Genomic DNA, 17223 nt, shown 5'->3' with positions numbered 1-17223 from the left:
TCTCCTCATCTCAAAAAAGATATACTGGCATTAGAAAAGGTTCCGAAAAGGGAAACTAAAATGATTAAGGGTTTGGAACGGGCCCCATATAAGAAGAGATTAAAGAGGCTAGGACTCTTCAGCTTGGAAAAGAGGAGACTAAGGGGGGATATGATGGAGGTATATAAAATCATGAGTGATGTGGAGAAAGTGAATAAGGAAAAGTTATTTACTTATTCCCATAATACAAGAACTAGGGGTCACCAAATTAATAGGCAGCAGATTTAAAACAAATACAAGGAAGTTCTTCTTCACTCAGCGCACAGTCAACTTGTGGAACTCCTTACCTGAGGAGGTTGTGAAGGCTAGGACTATAACAGCGTTTAAAAGAGAACTGGATAAATTCATGGTGGTTAAGTCCATGAATGGCTATTAGCCAGGATGGGTAAAGAATGGTGTCCCTAGCCTCTGTTTGTCAGAGGATGGAGATGGATGGCAGGAGAGAGATCACTTGATCATTGCCTGTTAGGTCCACTCACTCTGGGGCACCTGGCATTAGCCACTGTCGGTAGACAGGATACTGGGCTATATGGACCTTTGGTCTGACCTGGTACGGCCGTTCTTATGTTATGTTCTTATGTCCAACTCTACACGGCTTTTGGCCTTTCTCACTTTATTCCTACATGTTCTGACCTCAGTAAGGTAGCTTTCCTTGCTGATCCCTCCCATCTTCCACTCCTTGTAGGCTTTCTGCTTTTTCTTAATCACCTCTCTGAGATGCTTGCTCATCCAGCTTGGTCTACAACTCCTGCCTATGAATTTTTTCCCCTTTCTTGGGATGCAGACTTCTGATAGTTTCTGCAACTTTGACTTGAAGTAATTGAAAAATACTATTTCTCTTGTTTTTTTACAGTGCAAATACTTGTAATCAAAAATAAATATGAAGTGAGCACTGTACACTTTGTATCCTGTGTTGTAATTGAAATCAATATATTTGAAAATGTAGAAAACATCCAAACATATTTAAATAAATAGTATTCTATTATTAACAGTGCTATTAATTCTGCCTCCTGGTTGGGGTGAGATGGCACCATCCAATCTGGAGGGAAGTACTCTCTCTCTAAAAAAGGAGTGAAAGAGAGGAAGGGAGGGAGAGGGAGACACACACAGAGAGACACGGTGTAAAGTGGTGGTTCTCAACAGGCATTCAGAGGTTTTCCAGGGGGTACCTAGGCACTGACTTCCCCTCTTTCCCGTGGGTGCTCGACCTCCCGCTCTGCACCCGGCCCCACTCCCATTCTAACCCCTTTCCCAAAGTCCCCGCACCAACTCTGCCCCCTCCCTGCCCCTATTCCAAGTCCTTCCCCAAATCCCCGCCCTAGCCCTGCCTCCTTCCCTGATCGTGCCACGTTCCTGCTCCTCCCCCCCTCCGCCCCTGGAGTGTGCGAACGCCACCAAACAGCTGTTTGGCGGCAATCGGGCAGGCAACGCTGGGAGGTAGGTGGAGGAGCAGGGACGTGGCGCACTCAGGGGGGAGGAGGTGAGGCGGGGGGGAGCTTGGCTGCCTGTGGGTGCAGAGCACCCACTAATGTTTCCCCCTGGGTGCTCCTACCCCTGAGCGCCCATGGAGTCAGCGCCTATGAAGGGGTACATCAACTCATATAGATATTTGCCTAGCACTAGCGATATCTGTAGAAACTAAAATTTCATATAGACAATGACTTGTTTATACTGCTCTTAGTGTTGCCAACTTTCTAATTGCTCAAAACAGAACTCCCCGGCTCAGTCTCTTCCCTGAGACCCTGCCACGCCCCTTTTTCTGAGGCCCCGGATCCACTCACTCCAGCCCCCCTCCCTCCGTTGCTCGCTCTCCCCCACCCTCACTCACTTTCACTGGGCTGGGGCAGAGGTGCAGGAGAGGGAGAGGGCTCCAGCTGGGGATGCAGGCTCTGGGGTGGGGCCAGAAATGAGAGGTTCAGCATGTGGGAGGGGGCTCCGGGCTGGGGCAGGGGATAGGGAGGGGGTGAGGGCTATGACTGGGGGTGCGGGTCCCAGGGTGGGTCTGGGGATGAGGGGTTTTAGGTGCAGGAGGGGGCTCCAGGCTTGGGCCAAGGGGTTTGGAGTGCAGGAGTGGGCTCCGGGCTGGGGCGACGTGCGGGCTCCAACTGGGGGTGTGGGCTCCAGGGATGAGGGATTTGGGGTGCAGGAGTGGGTTGCGAGCTGGGGCCGAGGGGTTTGGAGTGCAGAAGTGGGCTCAGGCCTGGGGCACGGGGTTAGGGTGTCGGTGGGGGCTCCAACTGGGGGTTCAGGCTCTGGGGTGGCACCAGGGATATGGGGTTTGGGGTGCAGGAGGGGACTCCGGGCTGAGGTTTAGGGGCGGGAGAGGGTTTGGGGTGCAGGCTCCGGGTGGAAGTTTGGGTGCAGGAGGGGCTCAGGGCTGGGGGTGTGGGAGGGAGTTTGGGTGTAGGAGGGTGTTCCGACCTGGGGCAGCAGATTGGGTGTGGGCTCCAGCCAAGCGGCGCTTACCTCAGGTGGCTCCTGGTCAGTGGCGCAGTGGGGCTAAGGCAGGCTCTGCGCTGCTCCCAGAAGCAGCCAGCATGCCCAGCCCCTAGGCGGAAGTGCGGCCAGACAGCTCTGCGTGGTGTGCGCCGCCCCCACAGCTCCCATTGTCCACAGTTCCCGGCCAAAGGGAGCTGATGCTCGGGGCGTGGCCAGCACATGAAGCCTCCCTAGTCCCTGAGCCTAGGGGCCACAGCGACATGTCACCACTTCCAGAAGCTGCGCTGAGTAGAGCAGGCAGGAAGCCTGCCTTAGCCCCGCTGCACCGCCGACCAGACTTTTAATGGCCTGATCAGCAGTGCTGATAGGGTGACCAGCCGTCCCGATAAAACCAGGACCATCCCGATATTTAAGTGTTTGTCCCACGTCCCGACCGATCTTTGGTCAGGATGCACTTTGTCCCAATATTTGCTTCGCCAGCAGCACTTGGCTTTTCTCTCTCTCTCTCTCTCTCTCTCCTGCTCAGCCGGCACGAGCCAGCCTCCCCCGCCGGATCCGGAAGGGGTCACTACTGGCCGCTCAGCCGGAAGTGATTCCGTGGCCTGTGGGGAGCCGCCGGTTCCCCCACCCCGCTCATAGGACTTTGCCAAGAACCTTGAGCGCCATGGGGGGGCTGCGGGGCAGGGCCGGCTGGGCTCCGGAGGCTACCGGGCATGGCACGGGGCCATAGCAGAGCCCCGCGGTAATGTCACCAATTCCCCAGGGCGTGAGGCCGTGGCAGAGCCCCAGGGCGATGAATCATGGGGAGCTCTGGGGGGCAGACCCCGGAGAAGCCTTGTGGGAGCCACGTGCTTCGCGTCAGGGACGGGTCCAGCCAGGCTGCCTGAGGGCCAGGTGCTGGGCTGAGCTGGTGAAGGCGGAACGGAGAGAGGCCTTGGGCCAAGCTACTAGGACACGTGTGGGGGAGGCCGAAGGAAACTGGGCGTCCAGCCAGTGCCTGTGGCCCCGAAGAACCCCCAACTGTGCAGCCCGGGGGAGGGGGGGTTGCTACTCCTGGGCTGGGACGTTTGGCAGGGGAGGCAGCAGGTTCCGCTTGAGGGTGCTCAAAAGAGACATGAGATTTTTTTCTCTCCTGCTCCGCCGGCAGCACTCGGCTTTTTTTTTTTTTTTTTTTTGGCGACCCCCCCCCGGATATTTTCTTCCTCTCATCTGGTCACCATAAGTGCTGACCAGAGCTGCCAGGGTCCCCTTTAAACTGGGCATTCCGGTAGAAAACCAGACACCTGGCAACCCAGACTACTCTATATATTATACACTGAAATCTACATACAATATTTATATTCCAATTGATTTTAAGGTATATGGTAAAAATGAGAAAGTGCATAATTTTTCAGGAATAGTGAGCTGTGACACTTCTGTATATTATATGTCTGATTTTGTAAGCAAATAGTTTTTAAGGGAGGTAAAGCTTGGGGGCACGCAAGACAAATCAGACTCCTGCAAGGGGTCCAGTACTCTGGAAAGTTGAGAGCCACTGGTGTAAAGAATGAGGGATCCTGATGAGGAAGAGTTGGAGGAAACAGAGCCCCTGGCATGGTGGGGAGAATGAGGACTCTGGTGTGAAGGGAACAGGGAAGAGAATGGGGGACCCTGCAGTGCGGGGAAGAGGGAAGGGAGCCCTGGCACAGTGGGGAGAATGGGGGGCCATCAATGGGGGAAATGGGGGGGCAGAACCCCTGGCGAAGGGGATTGGGGGACGCAGGTGGGCAGAGGGAAAGTGGGGTGCCTGGTACGCGAGGGTGGCGGGCACACAGAGGCTGTGGCCGGGGGGAAAGTGAACGCCCAGAGCCCCTGCCACTGGAGAGAAGGGCCGCCTGGGAATGAGATTCAGCCATTTCCCCGCCCCCAGGAAGGTGCTCGCTGCTGCTGCTGGTCCAAGTCAGCGTCTCCCCCGGGGCCGAGAGCGCCGCGGGCAGGGCGATGAACCGACCTCGTCGCCCTGGGGCTGAGGGAGCTCCGAGCCGCCAACACCGCCACAGCTCCCGCTCCGGCCTATCAGCGCCTCCGGGCCGGGCTCCCGGCCCGCTCCTCCCGCTGCCCAACCCGGGGCCGCCGAGGCCTCGAGGGAGGCCGCCAGCCGCTGCCCCAGCGCAGGGCGGCAGGGAGCCGGCTGCCGACTCCCGCCCAGGCAGACGGACCCGGAAGACGTTGCTGGGTCCCGCTGCCCCCTCCCCACTCCGGCCCCTCGCTCGCTCGCTCACCCGGGCTCTTCAGGTTGTAGCGGGACTCCATGGCGGGGACGTTGGGCCGGCGACGGACGGTGGCTCCCTGCGACCGGCCCGGCGGCGGCCGCTCCCCGCTGTGCAGCGGCGGGGGCGGGGACTCGCACGTCTACTGCTGACTCGGCTCCGGCCGCGGCAGGAAACTGCCCTGACGTGGCAGCGGCCGCTCTGTGACTCCGGCAGGGAGGGGCCCTGCCCGCCCGATACCCCGCCCCTCCTCCGCCGTACCGCCCCCGGGCCCGGTGCTGCTCCCTACGCTGCCTCCATCCTCATTCAATACCTGCCTCTCGTCCTCGATCCCGCTTCTGATAGCCCCCCCCATCGCCAATAACCCTCCTGATACTGCCCCATCCCCGTTTTCTGCCCCTTATCCCTGTTACCCTCCTCCCTGATACTCTCCCTAATACGCACCCCTTATCCTCAGTCCCTTATCCCCGATACAGCCCCCCCATACCCAATCCCCCTCCCAATACCACTCTCATCCCCGATTCTGTCCCTCCAATGCAGCTTTCATCCCCCAATCCCCTTCCTGATACCACCCTGATCAACTAGGGTGACCAGACAGCAAGTGTGAAAAATCGGGACAGGGGGTGGGGGGTAATAGAAGCCTATATAAGAAAAAGACCCCAAAATCGGGACTGTCCCTATAAAATCAGGACATCTGGTCACCCTACCTGATCCCCCTCCTGATGCTGCCCCCTCCCAGATAGCCCAATTGATACTAACCCAGCTCAAATACCCCTACTAATACTGGCCCCATCCCTGATACCACCACCCCCAATAAAGTCCCCCGTGCCTGGCCCCCATCCTGATACCTCCCACATCCCAGATCCCCTTCCTGATACCATACCCGATCCTCTTCCTGATACCATCCCTATTCCTGATACCTCTGCTAATACTGCCCCCATCTCTGTTACCACCCCAGCACGGTCCTCATCACTGATTCCCCTTCTCCCTCAAGAATACAACCTCTCATCCCCGATGCCTCTCCTGATATTGCCCCTACCCTGATACACTTCCTGCACACCTACTGATACTGGCCACAATCTGCCAATACAGGCCCTCCATTGCTGACACAACCTCACCGCTAATGTTGCCCCCATTCCTGATATCACTCCTAATACCTCCCCCACCCTAGTACAGCCCCACTGCCAAGAACACCTCTATCCTCATACAGCCCGCACTGCTGACATTGCCCCATACCTGATCCCTTCTGATCTCCAATACCAACCCCCAATACCACCCCAATCACCCCACTATCAGTAGTGCCTCCATCCCCAGTATCCTGCCCAATACCACCTTATTGCCCATATTGCCCTCTCCCTGATACCCCCATCATACCTCTCTCACCCTGATACATCCCCACTGCTGATACTTTCCCTGCCTTGTTACATCCCCATCACTTATACCCTTGTCAGTGCCACCTTGTGTAACACCTTCATCCCACATACCCTTCCCAATACCTCCCCTGTGCTTATGCACCCTTACCTGGGATACTGACCTAATTACTTAGATTGAAAGCTCTTTGGGAGGGGGACTGTCTTTTGTTCTGTGTTTGTACCACACCTAGGACAATGGGTCCTGGTCCATGACTGAGACACCTAGGCACTATGATAATGCAAATAAATAATAAGAAAATAGGCACCCACATTTATAAAAGTAGCCTGATTTTCAGCACTACTGAATTCATATTGACTTCAGTGGGAGCTGTGGGCTAGCAGCATCTCTGAATCAGCCCCCTTTTACTGACGTGCCTAATTTTAGTCACCTAAGTTTGAAAATGTTGGTCTTGGTGCCAGGTTTATCATTTATGTTATTGTTCCCTATTTCTTGTCCCTACCTCCATATCTTTTCCTTCCCATCTCACCTTTCTCATATCCTATGTCCCTCTGTAAACCATCAGCAGTGAAAACCAGTCTCAAGCAGAAAGTTTGAACACTGCAATGGTTAAACACACCTGTACATTTTTGCCTACTTAATTACCTTTTAGTTTCAATTCCAAAAGTTACTCTTCACTTTCTACTCCTAAAATTGTTGCATAGTGTTGTTGGCATAGCATGGCAATTTAAGAGTTAGCTGCATTTCAGTAGTAGACAAGTGATCTTTATGTATACAGGGAAAAGTTCTGGGTGCAGTAGTTGGAGGAACAGGGCGTATATAACCTTGTCTCTCACCATGACTCACCCTTACAGCAGGAGGGCAGGATTCAAATACAGAACACAGAAGTGCATTAGGCTGAGAGATTAGCTACTATATCAGCTGGTGCACAAAAGGACCCATTGTTGTGTAGGTAATGTCCAAGAACACATGGCCCAATCTTGGGTGCATAATCATCATAGAAACATAGAAGTGTAGGACTGGAAGGGACCTCAATAGGTCATCTAGTCCAGTCTCCTGCATTCAAAGCAGGATTAAGTAATAACTAGACCATTCCTGACAGGTGTTCGTCTAACCTGTTCTTAAAAAACTCCAATGACGGAGATTCCACAACCTCCCTACACAATTTGTTCCAGAGCTTAACTGCTCTGACAGGAAGTTTTTCCTAAATTCCAACCTAAACCTCCCTTGCTGCAATTTAACCCCATTGCTTCTTGTCCTCTCCTCAGAAGTTATGGAGAACAATTTTTCACCCTTCTCCTTGTAACAACGTGTATGTACTTGAAAACTGTTATCATGTCCCCTCTTAGTCTTCTTTCTTCCTACTAAACAAACCTATTTTTTTCAATCTTTCCTCATAGGTCATGTTTTCTAGAACTCTAATCATTTTTGTTGTTCGCCTCTGGACTTTCTACAATTTATTCACATCTCTTTTGAAATGTGGCACCCAGAACTGGACACATTACTCCAGTTGAAGCCTCATCAGTGCTAAATAGTGAAAGAATTATTTCTCATGTCTTGCTTACAGCACTCCTGCTGATACATCCCAGAATGATGTTCACTTTTTTTTTGAAACAATGTAACACTGTTCACTCATATTTAGATTCTGATCCGCTATAGCCCCCGATCCCTTTCCACAGGATTCCTTCCTAGTCATTTCCCATTTTGTATTTGTGAAATTGATTGTTCCTTCCTAAGTGAAGTACTTTGCATTTGTCCTAATTGAATTTAATCCTGTTGATTTCAGACCATTTCTCCAGTTTGTCTAGATCATTTTGAATTTTAAACCTATCCTCCAAAGCACTTGCAACCCCTCCAGCTTGATAATCTTCCACAAACTTTATAAGTATACTCTCTATGCCAGGGGTCAGCAATGTTTGGCACGCGGCTCGCCAGGGTAAGCACCCTGGCGGGCCGGGCCAGTTTATTTACCTGCTGACGCGGCAGGTTCGGCCGATCGCGGCCCCCACTGGCCGCGGTTAGCCGTCCCGGGCCAATGGGGGCGGCGGGAAGCCGCGGCCAGCACATTGCTCTCCCGCGCCACTTCCCGCCGTCCCCATTGGCCCGGGACGGCTAACCGCGGCCAGTGGGGGCCGCGATCGGCCGAACCTGCCGCGTCAGCAGGTAAATAAACTGGCCCGGCCTGCCAGGGTGCTTACCCTGGTGAGCCGCGTGTCAAACATTGCCGACCCCTGCTCTATGCCATTATCTAAATGATTTATCAAGATATTGAACAGAATCAGAACCAGGACTGATCCCTGTGGGACCCCACTAGATATGCCCTTCCAGCTTGACTGTGAACTCCTGATAACTTCTCTCTGGGAACGGTTTTTCAACCAGTTATGTACCTACCTTATGGTAGCTCCATCTACACTATATTTCCCTAGTTTGTTTATGAGAAGGTCATGTAAGACTGTATCAAAACCCTTACTAAAGTCAAGATATAGCACATCTACCACTTCCCCCCATCCACAACGCTAGTTGCCCTGTCAAAGAAAGCTATTAGTTTTGTTTGACATGATTTGTTCTTGGCAAATCCATGCTGACTGTTACTTGTCACTTTATTATCTTCTAGGTGTTTGCAAATTGATTGCTTAATTATTTGCTCCATCTTTCAGGGTACTGAAGTTAAACTGACTGGTCTGTAATTCCCTGGGTTGTCCTTGTTCCTCCTTTTATAGATTGGCACTATATTTGCCATCTTTCAGTCCTCTGAAATATCTCCAATCTCTCTCATCAGCATTTTAGGGGTCTGATATCTTCAGATGGTATGTTGCAGGCACTAGGAATGGTGCATGTGAATTTGTCCCACTTGTTTTTAAAGGATCAGTAAGGAGTGGCACAGCACACAAACTTGCCCATCCTCCCTCACTTGGCTATCCTGAGTCATCTTGCCACGTACTAGTTGAATGGCTCTGGGACTCACTACAGGGCCAGACCCTTTCACTCTCCACTATAATAAGGGCAGTATTTTGCCCAAAATCTGTAAAGAAATTTAAAATCCTCCTTGCTGAAGGGCGTTTTAAATAAAGGTGTCATCAGGTGAATACTTGTGTAGTTCAAATAGAGTAATATTTAGATGAATTGACTGTTGTCTCTGTTTGGGTTATGGTAATTGTGCTTGACAGCGGTTACAGCATCACTTAATATAGCTCACAAAGGAAGCACCTGCACTTAATATGAACAATTAGTTTCTAGCTAGAAGAAGAAATACACAGTCATCATAACTACATCAGACTAAATATTTCGGAAACAATCCAAATACAGTCTTAATTTTTAAAAAGTAGGAATCCATTGTAGTTTTTTCCATTCGATTAAATTACATCTTTGCCAGTTTGGGAACATGGGTAACCATACTAGGTTTAACTGCACATCTTGATTACCTTTATATACATGTAGGAAGCTAGGTTTTAACTCCACAACTCTCCATGCTACCTGCTGGCTTGTAATAGCCTCCCATTGAAGGACTGTGTGTACCAGGGCTGAAAGCACCCCTTCACTAATTTCCATAGGTAATATTGCCAAACTCAAAAGTCAGGGCCCCCAATATCATGATTTTTTTTTAAATTACATTTTAGAGGGGGAGGGGATTATTTGCCTTCTGTTTCCAAGCCTTCATCATACACCAGTACAAGCTTCTCTGCAACCTGGAGGTCTAGAAACTTTGTTTTTTAAATGAAAGGTGAGATTCTCATATAATCACTTGACTGAGCTGGGGCTTTAAGTAAAAACATCAAATATCATGAGACTTGTCGTAAGGCCACAAATGTTGGCAACACTGCATTGGACCTGCACACGCTGTCACATGATCTAACTAGGCTATTTCCCATGCTGTAAAACTAAAAGTGCTCAGCTGTAGCATGCAGAACTAAAATGTACCTGTATTTACATTGCTACAGCAAACAAATATTTCCTTCTATATGCAGTCACCAGAGAAAGAAACAAGATTTGACAGCTCTTCATAAATAGTGACCTCCTTCAGGACACTTAGGATCACCACTATTGCTGACCCCAAATATTAAAAAAAAATCATGAATCAGGCCTCAGAAAAAGAGATTAATCACATTTTTACTTTTTACACAATCAGCTCACGAACACATTGTTTCTGATACTGGTAAAGGAAAGCGGCATGGTTAATGCATATTTTGTATCTAGGTTTGATACATTTTTCTGTGCTCTTGTGGATATTAGTGAATTAAACTAACTGATGTGAAATTGAATCACTGTTCATTTTCTCCTGCAGGTCAAGTAATTATGTGAGAATGGCTAATAAAAATATCCCTTCCATTTCCCGGCCTCTCAGCTCCCAGCAGCTGGGGACAAGGGCTGATCCAGCTCAACACAGGACTCAGGTTTTCATACAGCAGGGATTTGGTCTGTTCAAGAGGAATTGCAATATAACATCTTGTTAACTAGAGCCTATATAAATAACTGCATTTTTATATACACCTCTACCCTGATATAACACGAATACTGATATAAAGCGGTTTCACGTATAATGCGGTAAGATTTTTTGGCTCCAGAGGACAGCGTTATTTTGAGGTAGAGGTGTACTTTAATCTTTTAAATGTACATGCAAATAATTTCTTTAGAGGGAGTTTTATGAGATCTCAAAAGTTTGTGGAAAAGTATAATGGTTTCTTTTTAAAAGTAGTATCCCCCACTGACAGCAAGGACCACATTTAAAACACATTGCTTTATTGATTTACAATTTCTAGCCTTTCAACTCAGGCGTTTGGCTGAAAGAATTTAAATAACCAAAATAAACTTTTTAAAAACTAATATATTAATTTATATAGTTTTTATAACATGTACCCATTATAAAACTGAACAGCTATCTCTTATTTGGAATACATATTGATAGATTATTATATTGTGCTCATTACATACTGGGTCAGATCAAAGCATCCTGTCTTCCAACCCTGGCCAATGCCAGATGCTTCAAAGGGAATGAACAGAACAGGGCAGTTTCAATTAATTCATCCTCTGTCATCCAGTCCCCGCATCTGGAAATCAGAGGCTTAGGGACACCCAGAGCATGGGGTTGCATCCTTGACCATCTTGGCTAATAGCCATTGATGAATCTACCCTCCATGAAGTTATCCAATTCTTTTTTGAACCCAGTTAATAGTTTTGGCTTTCACAACATCCCTTAGCAACAGGATCCACAGATTGACTGTGTGTTGTGTAAAGAATTACTTCCTTATGTTTGTTTTAATCCTGCGGTTTATTATTTTCATTGGATGACTCCTGGTTCTTGTGTTATGTGAAGGGGTAAATAACACTTCCTTATTCACTTTCTTCATGCCAGTCATGATTTTATAGACTTCTATCTTATCCCCCTTAGTCGTCTTTTCCCAGTCTTCTTAATCTCTCCTCATATGGAAGCTGTTTCATTCCCTTCATAATTTTTGTTGCCCTTCTCTGTACCTTTTCCATTTCTACTATATCTTTTTTGAGATGGGGTGACCAGAACTGCATGCAGTATTCAAGGTGTGATCATACAATGGATTTATATAGTGGCATTATGATATTTTCTGTTTTATTATTTATCCCTTTCCTAATGGTTCCTAACATACTGTTAGCTTTTTGAACTGCCGCTGCACACTGAGCGCATATTTTCAGAGAATTGTCCATGGTGACTCCAAGATCTTTTTCTTGAATGGTAACAGCTAATTTAAATCCCATTATTTGGTATGTGTAGATGGGATTATGTTTTCCAATGTGCATTACTTTACATTTATCAACAGGGCTAGCTCCAGGCACCAGCTAAGGAAGCAGGTGCTTGGAGCGGCCAATACAAAGGGACGTTACTCCATCCGCTATTGGGGCGGCATGTCCAGGTCTTCAGCGGGAATTCGGCGGTGGGTCCCTCAGCCCCTCTCTTCCTCTTTGAGCTGCCGCCGAAGAGGAAGAGAGGGAGTGAAGGACTTGCCGCTGAACTGCCACCAAAGAATGGAGCGGCGCGATCAGCTTTTTTTTTTTTTTTTCCCCGACGCTTGGGGCGGCAGAAAACCTGGAGCTGGCCCTGTTTATCAACATTGAATTTCATTTGACATTTTGTTGCCTCTCACCCAGTTTTGTGAGATCCTTTTGATCCTCTTTTCACTCTACTTTGGACTTAATTATCTTGAGTAATGTTGCATCATCTGTAAACTTTGCTACCTCACTGTTTACCTCTGTTTCCAGATCGTTTATGAATGTGTTGAACAGCACTCATCCCAGCACAGATCCCTGGGGGACCCCACTATTAACCTCTCTCCATTATGAAAACTGACCATTTATTCCTTCCCTTTGTTTCCTGTCTTTTAACCAGTTACTGATCCACAAGAGGACCTTCCCTCTTATCCCATGACAGCTTAGTTTGCTTAATAGCTTTTGGTGAGGGATTTTGTCAAAGGCTTTCTGAAAGTCCAAATACACTATATCCACTGGATCACTCTTGTCCACATGGTTGTTGACCTCCTCAAAGAATTCTAATAGATTGGTGAGGCATGATTTCCCTTTACAAAAGCTGTGTTGACTCTTCCCCAACATATCGTGTTCATCTATATGTCTGATAATTCTGTTCTTTACTAAAGTTTGAACCAGTTTTCCTGGTACTGAAGTTAAGCTTATTGGCTTGTAATTGCCAGGATCACCTATGGAGCCTTTTGAAAAAAATTGCGTCACATTAGTTATCCTCTAGTCATTTGGTACAGTGGCTGATTTAAGTGATAGGTTACATACCACAGTTTCATATTTGAGTTCCTTCAGAACTCTTGGGTGAATAATATCTGATCTGGTGACTTACTACTGTTTATCAATTTGTTCCAAACCTCCTCTATTGACAACTCAATGTGAGACAGTTCCTCATATTTGTCACCTAAAAAGAATGGCTCAGATGTGGGAATCTACTTCACATTCTCTGCAGTGAAGACCGATGCAAAGAATTCATTTAGCTTCTCTGCAATGGCCTTGTCTTTCTTGACTGCTCCTTTAGGGTCCAGTGGCCCCACTGATTGGTTGACAGGCTTGTTGCTTCTGATGTACTTAAACATTTTTTGATGTTAGTTTTTGAGCGTTTTGTTATTTGCTCTTCAAATTTTTTTTTGGCCTTCCTAATTATACTTTTACAGTTGACTTGCAAGCGTTTATGCGCCTTTCTATTTTCCTCAGTAGGATTTGGCTTCTAATTTTTAAAGGATGCTTTTTTGTCTTTAACCACTTCTTTTACTCTGTTGTTTAGCCACGGTGACATTTTTTTGGTCCTCTTTCTGTTTTTTTTAATTTGGGGTATATTTAATTTGAGCCTTTATTATGGTGTTTTTAAAAGTTTTGATGCAGCTTGCAGACATTTCACTCTTGTGACTGTTATTATTGACAAACTAGTAGTCTTAGCTTTTGAAGTCCTCTCTATGAAGTCAGACCTGGTACATCTGCTTCAATAATAACTATACAGATACACAGCTCCTTCTTTCCAGGGGAAAGATTACTGTGTTTCCACTGAGTTTAATTCTAAAACTATGGTGTCATGAAACCGAGAGCTTTGCCAAATCATTTTGTAATTAGTGGTACCGCATAAATGAAACAAAGAACTAAGAAACAAGCTTTGTTTGATTTGGTTGGCTGAAGCAGAACTTTGTCCTGAGTAGTTTAGAGTAGTCTTCATTGTCTGAAGTCTAAATTAAGAAAAAATTGTTTTTTGTTTGCAAAGAGGGAGGAATTATATCAAATTACGATATTGTTTTCCCTTTTCACCATAGTTTTAAATCAGTTTAAATTATTAAAAGGATTGAAGCTAAGTGTAAGAACATTTAGGGTAAATATGAGAAAAAAGTTTCCTGCTAGTGAGGTCTATGAAACTATAAAACAATTTTTCAAATATTAGCAGTGGAAGACATTTTATTTTCAATTTAGAACTAGACTGAACACAGCAAGAGAGAATATAGGTAAGGAACATTGATCAGAACAGATAAGATAACCTGATAGAAATTAGGGATGGAAAAGACCTATGTCAGATTTATATCTCCCATAGAGCAACAACATGGAAGGAGAAAAAAATCTACCATGCTCCAACTAAATGCCTTGTGTTAAGCTGTGGTGTACCATCTTGTGGGGTTCCTTTTTAAAACTGTTATTTCTTTTGATAGCATGGAAACATGCACCACCGATACCTACAACACACATTGGGAGGACAAGGTTGTAGCCAGAGAATTAACTGAATAGTGGTTCAAAAGTACAGAAGGAGCTTATGAAAGCCTGTGTTAGGACCTGCATACTGCTGACTGGGTGGCTGCATTTGGGTGCTCTTGCTTTCAGGTCTCTCAATGTTCTAGTTTTCGCATCTTCCAGATATGGAAATAATAGCGAATGTTTCTGGTATGTATCCAGAGCATTGCAGAGAGCAGAAATAAGAGTTTCATAGCCAGAACTGATTTTGGATAATAATATTATTAGATCTAATAACTGCTTTGCAAGGAGAAATTGCTAGGTGTAGTTGGCCTTCTGTTCCTTCCCCACTTCCATCCTATTTTTCAGGTTGTACTGCAGTTGTTCACAATTTATAGCGCTCCGGGGCCTAGATTAAGCTACTGAAGATGCTGTAGTCACCTTCCCTTATGTGAAGACTTCTCAGTTTTCCTTAGATTTAAACTTTTACTCATAGGCTTTCCTTAGTGAGGGGAACATATGGCATTACGATACTACAGTATAGAGTCATAGGACTGGAAGGGATCTTGAGCAGTCATCTAGTTGAGTCCCCTGAACTCATGGCAGGACTAAGTATTATCTAGACCATCCCTGATAGGTGTTTGTCTAATCTGCTTTTAAAAATCTCCAATGATGGAGATTCCACAACCTCCCTAGGCAATTTATTCTAGTGCTTAAACACCCTGACAGGACATTTTTCCTAATGTCCAACCTAAACCTCCCTTGCTGCAATTTAAGCCCATTGCTTCTTGTCCTATCCTCAGAGGTTAAGAACAACAATTTTTCTTCCTCCTCCTTGTAACAACCTTTTATGTACTTGAAAACTATTTTCATGTCCCCTCTGAGTCTTCGCTTTTCCAGACTAAACAAACCCATTTTTTTCAATCTTCCCTCATAGGTCATGTTTTCTAGATCTTTAATCATTTTTGTTGCTCTTCTCTGGACTTTCTCCAATTTGTCCACATCTTTCCTGAAATTTGGCACCCAGAACTGGACACAATACTCCAGTTGAGGCCTAACCAGCGCGGAGTAGAGAGGAAGAAGTACTTCTCGTGTCTTGCTTACAGCACTGCAGCTAATACATCCCAGAATGATGTTCACCTTTTTTGCAACACTGTTGACTCATATTTAGCTTGTGGTGCATTATGACCTCCAGATCCCTTTCTGCAGTACTCCATCCTAGGCAGTGATTTCCCATTTTGTATATGTGCAACTGATTGTTCCTTCCTAAGTGGAATACTTTGCATTTGTCCTTACTGAATTTCATCCTGTCTACTTTAGACCATCTCTCCAGTTTGCCCAGATCATTTTGACTTATAATCCTATCTTCCAAAGCACTTGCAACCCCTCCCAGCTTGGTTTCATCTGTAAACTTTATAAGTGTACTCTCTATGCCATTATCTAAATCATTGATGAAGATAGTGAACAGAACTGGATCCAGAACTGATCCCTGAGGGACTGCACTCATTATGCCTTTCCAGTATGACTGTGAACCACTGATAACTACTCTCTGGGAACAGTTTTCTAACTTTCACACAGGAAGATTAGCCAGAACTACAGCTGTAGGCTTGCCATCATTCAGTTCTTCAGTTTAGCATTATCATCTCCAGAATAGTCACTTATGTTAGACCGTGAACTTCTTACACACGAATCGTCCTATTGACTCAAATGGGACTACCCCTGTGAATATTGCTCAGTGTGCGCAGTCTGGCCCTTAATTCTTACAGTTGAACAAGATATTTTCAAACACACTTACTGTGACAGGAAACAAGCTATTTACTATCTCTTTATAGCGCTAGCTAACAATTGAGAAGTTTAAAATCTCCTAACAAATTTAATACAATTGTAATGATTACTATTAAAAGATCTTGAAAAGAAAAGGATCTAAGAAATGTCTCTCAGAAGCAAACAATTGATACTGTACATGGTGACCTATATAGGATTATTTAACTTTACTAATTCCTCAATTTATTGAAATAGTGGATTTACTTTGAAAGTGCTTAAAAATGGATTTGAGGTTTATAAGGCAAGTCATTTCTGAGATACTACACAACTAAAAAATTGTTAGTAAGCTTGAAAATGTGCAGACTCCCCCCACCCCCACCCCCAAGTTTCTATAATGCCTTATGCAGTGTTGTAACCATGTCGGTCCCAAGCTATTAGAGAGACAAGGTGGGCGAGGTAATATCTTTTAGTGGACCAATTTCTGTTGGTAAAAGAGGCAAGTTTTTGAGCTTAGACACAGCTCTTCTACAGTCTGGCAACACAAATACATTTCTCAGACCTACAGAAGAGCTCCGTGTAAGCTTGAGTCTCTCATCAACAGAAGTTGGTCAAATAAAAGATATTATCTCACCCACCTTGTCCCATAATACCTTGTCAGATTAGGCTCAAACTTTTCACAAAGTATTTTCACGTCACCAGAGTGAAGCTTCAGGCCTCATGATATAAGTCACAATTTTAATATTTTCTGGAAACTATTTTGTGCCATCACAAAAAAAAAAAAAAAAAAAAAATCAACTCTTAAGGAGTCAATTCTGACTGAAGCTATTCTGGGAGATTTTTTTCTACATGACATAATGTCATTAATTGTACTGTATCTATTAAAATCTCCCGGATTGCTTTCAATAGTCACCGGGAGATTGATGCCGATTCCAGATGACTCCCGGCCAATCCAGGAGGGTTGGCAACCCTGCTCTTGAGTGACTATGTTTTCAATTACATATCACTAAAGCACCTTCTTGCTGAACACACATCTTCAATAATGCACTTTGCACCTGTAATCACGGCATTATAGAAAGGTATTCTATAGTGTAATCTTAAAAAATCTTCCCAGTCCCAGAAAGACAGGACAGATTTTAACTTCTTAAAAGAAATCACGGTGCTATCAGTTGCA

The 17223-nt window shown here is 46.0% G+C and overlaps 1 protein-coding gene across 1 annotated transcript in view; it reads right to left on the bottom strand.

Moving 5' to 3' along the window:
* The window catches only part of UBE2J1 (ubiquitin conjugating enzyme E2 J1), a 62293-nt gene extending 57400 nt beyond the window's left edge, over positions 1-4893 (bottom strand). Inside the window, exon 1 of the mRNA XM_054022159.1 lies at positions 4740-4893. Within this exon, the coding sequence (XP_053878134.1) occupies positions 4740-4770 (31 nt within the window). The 5' untranslated portion in view covers positions 4771-4893. The remainder of the gene's footprint in view (positions 1-4739) is intronic.
* Positions 4894-17223: the final 12330 nt, after the last annotated feature.

This window comes from Malaclemys terrapin, chromosome 3 (genome assembly GCF_027887155.1).
Source record: "Malaclemys terrapin pileata isolate rMalTer1 chromosome 3, rMalTer1.hap1, whole genome shotgun sequence".
Classification (NCBI taxonomy): Eukaryota; Metazoa; Chordata; order Testudines; family Emydidae; genus Malaclemys; species Malaclemys terrapin.
This window is presented reverse-complemented; position numbering and strand designations above follow the sequence as displayed.